We start from the raw sequence: 12,500 nt of genomic DNA on the forward strand, positions 1-12,500 counted from the left end.
TTAAAAAAAATAAAAAATAAAACATTTCCCCCCTATCTTCCAATATCCGCCCTGTCCAGCCGCTTTAGTAAATGTTTGGGTAGAATTTTATCAAAGAAAACTAGTTTTCCTAAAGTAATATAAAAATGTATCAGAGCTGTTTTTTTTATGGAGGAACGTTGTTAATCTTAGAACTGACACCCAATGTTATTTAAAGAAATAAATGTACTGATTTGGAATCGAGAACCGATTCCAAACTGAATTGTTACCCCCAGTAATCGAACCGAATCATGTTGCGCCCAAAGATTCACAGTCCTAATAGTTGTGTGTTCTGGCTCTCAATTTGATCATATTTTTGCCTTGCAAAGCGGTAAGCTTCTCCAAAATGTTATCCAATGTGCGATTCGATTTAGAAATCACCAAAGTCTGAGTTCTCACAGCTCTGCCCAAAACATCCATCACCAACGGCAACTTTTGGGCTCTTTGTATGGCTGCCATCGTCTTCCGAATTTGTCGATAGACCAGAGCAACGCTAATCCAATCTGCAGATGACTTGTCATTACAGTTCCAAATAGAGAATCTATTCCGTTGAGAAAGTATGTGAAAGGAGTCTGTTTGCAATGCGAATACTTGCGGTTTATGTGGCGGTTCTGTATAAACGTCAATTTTCCGTTTCTTAGATCTATTTAAGTTGGGCTGGGCATTTAATGGAAAAATAGTGGAAACTGACATCCAAAGCTACTCACTAAAACAAAACTGCCATGTAGGTTGTTGACATTAAAATACACTAGTGGTTGTGTGCCTGCCAGGTGTCGCAAAGTGTGAAGGTTGCCAGACAACCAGCAGACAAATAATAATAGTAATATATCGGAATATTCTGACCCGATCAGACAGGATTTGGATCACAGTTTAATTCCAATCGAGATTGGTGGTTTTTGAAGATAGTCATTCGGATTTTAGTGCATGAAAACACATCTTCCGAAATTCGGGTTAGAATTATCCTTACTGCACATGTCTCTGATGTCAGATATACTTTGGTGGTTGAGGGGCTCTACATGTACTAGTTGTCTTGCTGCTGTCTCCCCCATTCAACACGTACAGTAGCAGCATTATGTACTGGGGGCGGCATAGCTCGGTTGGTAGAGCGGCCGTGCCAGCAATTTGAGGGTTGCAGGTTCAATTCCCGCTTCCGCCATCCTATTCACTGCCGTTGTGTCCTTGGGCAAGACACTTTACCCACATGCTCCCAGTGCCACCCACACTGGTTTAAATGTAACTTAGATATTGGGTTTCACTATGTAAAGCGCTTTGAGTCACTAGAAAAAAGCGCTATATAAATATAATTCACTTCACTTCACTGTTGTTTGTTGCTTTAAAACGCCAAAAGTATTGTTTGGACTCTGGAGTGTCATGTGTCAATGTAACAACAAAAGAAGGGATCCAGTTGTTTTATGCATGACCTTACAGCTCCATTTCTAAAAGAGAGGTAAAACAAAAGTAGTGAACAGAAGGAAAACAAATATAAATACTGTGATAACGTCGGGCAAGCAGAAATGCACAAAGCCATGTTTGTTAAAAGTGAAAGTCTACTGCTTCTTTAGCGCCTGCATTGAGCAAACTTGTCCGAAAGATGGCGCCATAGGTCCATAGCACAAAGAATAACATAATTTCCCGTTCGTTATGTTCATGTCAAACTAAAGTATTCCAATTTCAGGTGTGATGCATGAATATGCATGTCACAACCAAATCATTTTATTCAGTGTCCTCGTGCAAAGTAACATTGTAATCCCAATGATGATCAGATTAAATAAACCCAGTGTCGACTGTCTTGTCCAGTCCGCTACACAGAAGTGTCATAGAGGAACACTCGGAGCCATCAGTACAACGTGAGCCGCTTGTAATGCACATGAACCAAAACCGAGGTAGAAATTTAAAGTGTTTGTTATTGAGATTTTTGCCATAATCGTCTAGCTAATGGTGAAAAGGCCATCTGCTGTAAACAAATCACCACATTTATGGTATGTCCTCCTGAGAACTAGCATCCTCTGCAGTTGGTATTTGTCTTTTCGATAACATGTTTTTTTTTTCAGAAATGTTGAACACCACCAATAGCAAGGGCGCTGGTTCTCAAGAGAATGTGGTAATCCACGACCAGGCTCATTTATGTAACCTTTTTTCCCAGGGACAATATTTTGGAAGTAACAGGTGCCATTCGTTATTTGGGGAGCTTAGCGTTGACTCAAAGAGAGAACCTCAGTGCTGCATGTGTCTGAATGGTAATAGTTCTACCAGATCTGTTCTCCAACCGCATGGCGTCCAGCCAGGCCTGGAGGATCCGGTTGTTGTTGGTGTTGGCAGATTTATTAGGGTCTCTGCGTGGAAAGGGCGCAGATTCTGCCTGTCAGAGTTGGCATTGGTTCTCTTTGTGCAGCTCAAGACCAACTGTGGAACTGATCAATCGTTCACCCATTGACCGTACTGACAACAGTTCAGGTCTAAATGAACCACCTATCTTCCACCGACCTGCGGTATTAACAAAAGGCCCAAAAGTGAAGTTCGCCTGCAGCGTCTCTGACAGTCTGTTATGTCTACAAGCGCCTGAGTCTTCAGGGAGAAGCTGGGCCTGAATACCAGACGACTGTGGGCTCACGTTGCCTGTTGAATCCCACACGGCAAAATGGACACATTAACCCCGTAAGCATCACCTGTCAAAGGAAACATTTGTGAAACCGGTTAAGTAGAACAAGCTGCTAATGAGTAGGGATTGAAGGAAGTCATCAATTCTGGACAAATGGTTATGGTGTTAGTTTATCCCGAACATTTGTACAATTACAATATGATACATCACATAATTACAACATGAAGGGTCATAGTGTTAGTTTATTCCGAACATTTGCACAATTACAATATGATACATCACATAATTATGTGGGTATAATGTTAGATTATTCCGAACATTTGTACAATTACAATATGATAAGTCACATAATTACAGCATGAATAGGTATGGTGTTAGTTTACTTGGAACATGCGTACAATTAGAATATGATACATCACATAATTACAGTACGAATGGTGACGGTGTTAGTTTATTACAAACATGCTTAAAATTACAATATGATACATCACATAATTACAGTACGAATGGTTATGGTGTTAGTTTATTCCGAACATCTGTACAATTACAATATGATACATGACATAGTTACAGTACAAATGGTTATGGTGTTAGTTTATTCCGGACATGCTCACAATTACAATATGATACATCACATAATTACAGTATGTCCGAAAAGGAGTCAGATGGAACATTACTAACACATTTGTGAATAAGAGTAAATAAATAGTCAAATGGCAGAGTAAATAATTATTAAATACATTATGTTAACGTTAATATGTCAGTAATGTTAAAACATATTGCTGGGTACTGTGGCCAAACAGCTAAATGTTTGTGTCATCTGACCACAAAACTTTCTTCCAGAAGGTCTTCTCTTTGTCCATGTGATGTCAGATGGAACAAAATTTGAGCTGTTTGGCCACAATACCCAGCCATATGTTTAACGGCGAAAAGGTGAGGCCTTTTAATCCCAGGATCACCAATCCTACCGTCAAGCATCGTGGTGGTAGTATTATGCTCTGGGCCTGTTTTGCTGCCAATGGAACTTGTGCTTTATAGAGAGTAAATGGGACAATGAAAAAGGAAGATTACCTCCAAATTCTTCAGGACAAGCTAAAATCATCAGCCCGGAGGTTGCTGAAGAAACAAGTCCATTGTCATGTTCCGTGGCCTGAATCATGTTTTGTTTGGTTATGTTCTGTTAGTTTTGGAATCCCTTAGTTCCAGTTGTGTTTTGTTTTCCTTTGGGATTATTTGGGTTCACCTGCCTCTGTTTGGTGGTTGGCACGCTCACCTGCTGTCGACCACTAATCTGGCTTCATTGTTTGCTTCATGCAACATGTTACGTTAGTATTTCTTGTCTCCTAGTTTATGTTTCATGTGCTAGTGGTTACCTTAGCTTCCCGTGCAATCGGCAAATTTTCCTTTTGCTTGTTTTCTGTTTTGGTATGTGTTTTGATTTATGAAGATTAAATCATGTTCCCACCTGCACACTTGGTCCGGAGTGGTCCGTCTGCATCCCAAGAGAATGAACGCTGCAGTATGATGCGACCCACACGTAACATCCCTGTCAGAAAACCAACAAATTTAGCTAAACTGCGCCAATTTTGTCAAGAGGAGTGGTCAAAAATTCAAGCCGAAGCTTGTGGATGGCTACCAAAAGCGCCTTATTGCATTGAAACTTGCCAAGGGACATGTAAGCAAATATTAACATTGCTGTATGTATACTTTTGACCCAGCATATTTGCTCACATTTTCAGTAGACCCGTAATACATTCATAAAAGAAGCAAACTTCATGAATGTTTTTTGTGACCAACAAGTATGTGTTCCAATCACTCTATCACAAAAAAATAAGAGTTGTAGAAATGATGGGAAACTCAAGACAGCCCTGACATTATGTCCTTTACAAGTGTATGTAAACTTTTGACCACAACTGTATGTAGAGTGTGTATATATGTATATGTATATATGTTTATGTGCTGTAAATGTGTGTGTGTGTGTATAAATATCATTTAATTTTTTTTTATTTTTTTTATTTTTTTTTAGCCTATTAAGACTCGTTACCGGTAAAGGATTCATTCAAAAATCGATTACTTTTTTAAAACCCATCCTGCTCTGTACGTGTCTAAGCACGTTACAGCAGAGAGTAACACCACCAGCATGCAGTTTCGTGGCAAGTGGTGCTAACCCATCAGGAACTTACATAAGAATAATAATACTAACCATACTGCAGACATTTTGTGATGATGACCTCATGCAGCTCTCCACGTGTTTACCTTGGCAGACGCTGGCTTCTCCACGGACATCTTTGATGAAGATGAAAGCGAGCCCATCACTAATACCGTCACGCTCTCATGAAGTATTTCTCTCTTTGTGACTTTGGAATGGCGGTGATTCATTTCATGCACCAACCCGCTGCTGGAGCCCAGGGGCTTTGGACTGATGATCGAGTCAACAATAGTGTTTGAAGGGCGGTAAAGAAAAGCATAAACCTCCGTCAAATGGGGCAGAATCTTCGTGTCGTGCCCAAATGAACCATTCTCCACCATTTAATACTCCTTTCTTAAGTCTGCTGGGATAGGCTCCAGCCCTTCCCAAAGCTTACTCAACCGTTTTTGGTAGAATTCACAGCTATTTTTACTGTGTATGCCCATTCTGGGATAGGCTCCAGCCCTCCCCGCGATTCCTGACCTGGATGAGCAGTATAGAATATGTGTGGACAGATGGGGGATTCTCTAGCATTTTGGGTGAAACTCAGGTCCTACTTTGCACAATGAAACACCATTTTAAATCTGCTGGAATAGGCTCCAGCTTTTTCATTTACCCTAAGGTAATCAATATAGAAAATGTATTAATGGATGGACAATCCTTTGCAAATTAAGACCAGAGTTTCACTAAAAATGGCAGTGTCTGTGTTCATCCTAAATTACCTGGGATAGACTCTAGCCCTCCCCGTGGCCCTTAGAAAGATTAGCAGTATAGAACATTTATTGATTGACAGATGGACAATTTTTCTTGGTAAAACCAAATCTAATTTGCACTCTTTATGCCAATCTTAAGTCAGATGGGGTAGGTTCAAGCCCTTTCTGTGACCCGGCAGGATAAGCAGTATAGAAAGTGTAATAATTGGTGAAAAATTCTCCACCATCTTTGGTGAAACTCTGATCTTAATTTACACTGTTAATGCTATTCATAAATCAGCTCGGGTTGGCTCCAGCTTTCCCCTATCACACTAGGATAATCAATATAGAAAATTTATTGATAGATGGACAATCCCTTGCCGTTTTTAGTGAAACACTGGTCTTAATTAGCAGTGTGTGTGTTTTCATTTTAAATCAGTTTAGATAGGATCTAGCCCTCCCCGTGACCCTAAGAACGATACACAGTATGAATATGTATTGATTGACAGATGAACGTACATATTTTTTGAATAAAACCAAATTTAATCTGCACTGTAAATGCCGGTCTTAAATCAGATGGGGTAGGTTCAATCCCTTTCTGTGACCCGGCAGGATAAGCAGTATAGAATGTGTATTGATCAGTGAAGAATTCTCCGCCATCTTTGATGAAACTCTGATCTTAATTTTCACTGTGTATGCCAATCGTAAGTCAGCTGGGGTAGGCTCAAATTTTCCCCATCACCCTAAGATAATCAATATTGAAAATGTATTGATAGATGGACAATCCTTTGCCAAACTCAGGTCATAATTTGCAGTGTGTGTTCATCGTAAATCAGCTGGGATAGGCTCCAGCCCTCTCGTGACCCTAAGAACGGTACACAGCATAGAAAGTGTATTGATTGACGGATCAACTGAATTATTTTTGGAAAACTGAGCTTCATTTGCACTGTAAATGCTGATTTTAAGTCAGCTGGCCTAGGCTCCAGCCCTTCTTGTGAGCCTGAAAAGCAGTATTGAAAATGTGTTTATGTGCGGATGGGATGGATAATTGTCCACCATTTGAGGTGAAAAGTAGTGGTAGCAGTAGTAGTAGTAGTAGTAGTAGTAGTAGTAGTAGTAGTAGTAGTACTAGTACACACAGTAAGCAGTTGGAGTAGTATAAACAGTAAGTAGTAGTAGAAGTAGTAGTAGCAATAGCAGCAGTAGAAATAGTAGTAGCAATAGCAGCTCTAGTAGTAGCAGTAGTCGTAGCAGCAGATGTAGTAGTAGTAGTATAAACAGTAATTAGTTGGAGTAGCAGCAGTACTAATGTAAAAAGTAAGTAGCTGTAGGAGTGAAAGCAGTTGTAGTATACACAATAAATAGTATTAGTATATACAATTATAGTAGTAGTATAAACAGTAAGTAGTTGTAGTAGCAGTACAACAAGTATAAACATTAAGTAGAAGTAGGAGTAGGAGTAATAACAGGATCAGTATTAGCAGCAGCAGTCGTAGTATTATAAACAGTAAAACGTAGTAGTATATACCGTAAGTAATAGTAATAGCAGCAGTAGTAGTATAAACAGTAAGTAGTTGTAATAGTAGTAGTATAACCAGTTAGTAGTAGTACTAGCAGTAGTAGTAGTATCAGGAGCAGTACTAGTTGTAGTAGTACTATAAACAGTAAGTAGTAGTAGCAGTACTAGTACAAATATTAGTATAAACAGTAAGTAGTAGCAGTAGTAGTAGTAGTGTTAACAGCAAATGGTAGTAGTATAAACAGTAAGTGGTAGTACTAGTTGTAGTAGTAGTAGTATAAACAGTAAGTTGTAGTAGTATAAACAGTAAGTATTAATGCTATTAGTAGTAGTATAAACAGTAAGTTGTAGTAGTAGAAACAGTAAGGAGTAGCACTAGTAGTAGTAATATAAACAGTAAGTAATATAAACAGTAAGTTGTAGTACTAGCAGTAGTTGTAGTTTAAACAGTAAGTAGTTGAGTTACCAGACTTAGGTTTGGACACATCATCTGGTTTAGTACTAGTAGCAGGAGTAGTATAAAAAGTAAGTAGTAGTAGTAGCATTAAGTAATTGAGTTATCAGACATAGATTTGGATGCAGCATCTGGTTTAGTAGTAGTAGCAGTAGTAGTATAAACAGTATGTAGCAGTACTACTAGTAGTAGTCTAAACGTTAAGTAGTTGAGTTATCAGACGTAAGTTTGGATGTAGCATCTGGTTTAGTAGCATCTGGTTTAGTAGCATGAGAACAAACATGTTTTTGAGTCATCCTAACTAGTAGTCGAAGTAGTCTAAACAGTAAGTAGTTGAGTTGTCAGACAAAGTTTGGACGCAGCATCTAGTTTAGTAGTAGTAGTTGTAGTAGTATAAACAGTAAGTAGTAGTTGAGTTATCAGGCCAAGTTTAGACACAACATCTGGTTTAGTAGTAGTAGTAGTATAGTAGTAGTTGAGTTATCAGACTAGGTTCAGACACATCTGGTTAGTAGTAGTAGTATAAAGAGTCAGTAGTACGAGTACCGTATTTTTCGGAATATAAGTCGCATTTTTTTTCATAGTTTGGCTGGGGGTGCGACGTACAGTTGTGATCAAAATTATTCAACCCCCACACAATTTTGGTGTTTTAGCAAGTTGGACATTTATTTAATATTTTTTTTATAGTCATATCAAATAAAGATGTGTCAAATAGACAAATGCAACTTAAATTGTAACACTGTATTTTACAAAATACCAAAAAAGGACATTTTTCTTAATATCTCATTGACAAAATGATTCAACCCCCTAGTTACATGCATCTTTAGTACTTAGTAGAACACCCTTTGGCTGTAATTACATCCTTCAAACGTGATACATAACCGGACACAAGCTTCTTGTAACGATCTACAGGTATTTTAGCCCATTCCTCTTGAGCAAAAGCCTCCAGTTCATTCATATTCTTGGGCTTGTGTGCTGCAACTGCCTTCTTCAAGTCCCACCACAGGTTTTCTATAGGATTTAGGTCTGGCGACTGTGAAGGCCACTCCAGAGTCTTCCAGCCCTTCTTCTGCAACCACTCTGATGTTGATTTGGAGGTATGCTTGGGATCGTTGTCCTGTTGGAAGGTCCAACGTCTCCCAAGCCTCAACCTCGGTGATTTTTGGCATACCGGAGTCTATTTTCCTTGTGCCTGGTAGTCAGAAGTGGGGTGTGCCTGGGAGTTCTGGCATGGAGGCCTTCATCTCGTAGTGCGCGCTTTATTGTCTGGGACGAAACCTGCGTTCCCCCCTCTGCAATGTCCTGTTGTAGTTCCTCAGCTGTTACCCGGGGGTTTTTCACCACTGTATGCTTCACAAGATCCTCTTTTTACCACGCCTAGGTAGTGTTTCCACTGTGCCTTTAGCTTTAAACTTGCGAATTATGCTCCCAACTGTGTCTCTTGGAATGTGTTATGTCTTGGCTATTTTCTTATATCCATATCCTTTCTTATGAAGAGAAATCACCTCCTCTCTTGACTTCTTTGACAAATACACCATTGACCATCTACAAGAAGCTGAGCGTCGCAGTCTTTTTCAATCAGTTTAATTGTTGCTCGTTATAGTTATAATCACATTTTCAGCTCGTTATAGTTATAATCACATTTTCAACACCTGATTAAAAAGACCTTATTCAAATTCTGTTCTTAAGAGTTATGATCTTCAAGGGTTTGAATAATTTTGTCAATGAGATATTAAGAGAAATGACACTGTTTGGTATGTTACAAAATATAATGTTGTAATTCAAGTTGCATTTGTCCATTTAATGCATCTTTATTTGAAATGACTGTAAACAAAATACGGAATAAATGTCCAACTTGCTAAAACACCAAAATTGTGTGGGGGTTGAATAATTTTGATCACAACTGTATACTCCGGAGCGACTTATGTGTGAAATTATTAACATATTACCATAAAATATTAAATATTATTTATCTCATTCAAGTATGAGACTAGCCGGATGTCAGCAATCGTCACACACACGTCAACCAATGAAAATTTGGCGGAGGGGGGTCATGGCAGAAATGCATTGTGGGAAAGAAGACGATACCTGCTACGGTACATTGGCGGTAACTTATAAAAATAAGGACTGAACAAAAATGTTACCGAAAAGGAAAGCGTATACTGCTGATTACAAGCTGGAAATAGTTAAATACGCAGCAGGAAACGGCAATCGAGCAGCAGAAAGAAAGTTTGAAGTAAACGAGAAACTTGTAAGGGACTGGCGAAAAGCGGACACTACTATTACTGAAATGAAGAAAACTAAAAAAGCTAATCGCGGGCAAAAAGCTAGGTGGCCACAGCTCGAGGAACAAATTCACAAATGGGCGCTTGAACAACGTGCTGCGGGGAGAGACTTGTCAACCGTACGGTTGCGTCCTCACGCCCAGGTAGTTGCTAAGGAGATGAATATAAATTAATTTGCGGGAGGGTCTTCTTGGTGTTACCGCTTCATGCAACGCAATCGCCTCTCTATCAGAGCAAGGACAACAATATGCCAAAAACTGCCAGCAGACTTCCAATCCAAGGTAGACATTTTCTAATAAATTTCCACCAAAAATGCGACTTATACTCCAGTGCGACGTATGTATGTTTTTTTCCTTCTTTTTTATGCATTTTCGGCAGGTGCGACTTATACTCTGGTGCGACTTATACAACAAAAGAACAAAGGTGTTTGTTGGGTGATAAGTGAAGAATAAAGCTCAGTAACAACCTCAACACGTCTCCATCCCAGCCGACTACAGCACCAGTGAGATGCTGGTCAACATGGGCAACCTGCCACTGGACGAGTTCTACCCGGCGGTGGCCATCGTCACATTGATGCGCATCCTGAGGGACCCCTCCCTCTCCAACCATCACACCATGGTGGTCCAGGCCGTCACCTTCATCTTCAAGTCCCTGGGCCTCAAGTGCGTGCAGTTCCTGCCGCAGGTCATGCCCGCCTTCCTCAACGTGATCCGCGTGTGCGACGCCAGCATCCGAGAGGTAGGCGGCGCCAGAGACCTCCGGTTGTGGTTTGGCAGTGATTGACCTCCTTGTGTTCCTCCAGTTCCTCTTCCAGCAGATGGGAATGGTGGTGTGCTTTGTGAAGATCCACATCCGCCCCTACATGGATGACATCTTCACCCTCATCAGAGTGAGTTGACTTCCTGTCCTGCTAATTACGCCCTCACGGTTGTCTTCTTTATAGACCGCACCATTTTTTTTACAGTACGTGTTTTCTTTGGTTGATTCAGTAAAGATGTTGTGGGGAGAATACACAACTATTATTATTAAGAAGTTGTAAAAATTGCGGAGTACTTTCAATTTAATCTTAAACATCAGGCGCTCCCTGAATGCCACATATTTGCTGCCATCTTGTGGACAATGTGATTAAATCAGATCAATGACCCTTGGATGTACCTTGAAACAAATGCAACGCATTTACCTGTATGACACAATCCAAACAACCTTCCCTAGTCATGCTGCAAAAAAAAAGAAATGCAACTGACGGATCAAAACAATCTGCTCACTGAACTTTGTGGATATTACAAACATTGTACAACCACCATAAAACATTTCTAAATTACACCCGTACATATGTATGTATATACATATATATGTATATATAATTTGTATGTATATATATATTTGTATGTGTATCTATATATATATATATATATATATATATATATATATATATATCTATATGTATACTGTACCTATATATATGTATATGTACATACATATATATATATAATATATATGTATATATATTAGGGCTGTGAATCTTTGGGTGTCCCACGATTCGATTCAATATTGATTCTTGGGGTCACGATTCGATAATATATCGATTTTTTTTAAGATTCGATTCTCGATTAAAAAACGATATTTTTCTGATTCAAAACGATTCTGTATTCATTCAATACATAGGATTTTAGCAGGATCTACCCCAGTCTGCTGGCATGCAAGCAGAGTAGTAGTTTTAAGAAAAAAAAAGCTTTTATAATTGTAAAGGACAATGTTTTATCAACTGATTGCAAACTTGTAAATTTGTTTTAACTATTAAACGAACCAAAAATATGACTTATTTTATCTTTGTGAAAATATTGGACACAGTGTGTGTCAAGCTTATGAGATGCGATGCAAGTGTGTGGGAGAGTGTCCGTGCGCAACCCGAGGGTCCCTGGTTCAATCCCCACCTAGTACCAACCTCGTCACGTCCGTTGTGTCCTGAGCAAGACACTTCACCCTTTCTCCTGATGGGTGCTGGTTAGCGCCTTGCTCAGCATTTTCCTCCATCAGTGTGTGAATGCGTGTGTGAATGGGTAAATGTGGAAGTAGTGTCAAAGCGCTTTGAGTACCTTGAAGGTAGAAAAGCGCTATACAAGTACAAACCATTTATCATTTATTTATTACTGTGACACTATTGTTCTTTTTTTTTTTTTTTTTATAAATGTCTAATGATAATGTCAATGAGGGATTTTTAATCACTGCTATGCTGAAATTATAACTAATGTTGATACTGTTGTTGATAATATTCATTTTTGTTTCACTGCTTTTGGTTTGTTTTGTGTCGTGTTTGTGTCTCCTCAATTGCTCTGTTTATTGCAGTTCTGAGTGTTGCTGGGTCAGGTTTGGTTTTGGAATTGGATTGCATTGTTATGGTATTGCTGTGTAGTGGTTTGTTGGATTGATTTAAAAAAAAAAAAAACTATTTTTTTTAAAATGAGAATCGATTTCCCACACCCCTAATAAATATATATATATATGTATATATATATATATATATATATATATGTATATATATATATATATATATATATATATATATATATATATATATATATATATATATATATATATATATATATATATATATATATATATATATACACTTTATTAATCCCCGATGGGAAATTTAAATTTTCATCACAATCCCATTCAAGATCAGTACAGGAAGACAGAACAGGATATACATACACACACACATATATATATATGTATATATAT

The 12,500-nt window shown here is 38.6% G+C and overlaps 1 protein-coding gene across 1 annotated transcript in view; it reads left to right on the forward strand.

Moving 5' to 3' along the window:
• Positions 1 to 12,500, forward strand: part of mtor (mechanistic target of rapamycin kinase) — a 294,825-nt gene that overhangs the window by 59,499 nt on the left and 222,826 nt on the right. Inside the window, exons 19-20 of the mRNA XM_061889707.1 lie at positions 10,243 to 10,493; positions 10,558 to 10,644. Of these exons, the coding sequence (XP_061745691.1) occupies positions 10,243 to 10,493; positions 10,558 to 10,644 (338 nt within the window). The remainder of the gene's footprint in view (positions 1 to 10,242; positions 10,494 to 10,557; positions 10,645 to 12,500) is intronic.

This window comes from Nerophis ophidion, linkage group LG27 (genome assembly GCF_033978795.1).
Source record: "Nerophis ophidion isolate RoL-2023_Sa linkage group LG27, RoL_Noph_v1.0, whole genome shotgun sequence".
Taxonomy (NCBI): Eukaryota; Metazoa; Chordata; class Actinopteri; order Syngnathiformes; family Syngnathidae; genus Nerophis; species Nerophis ophidion.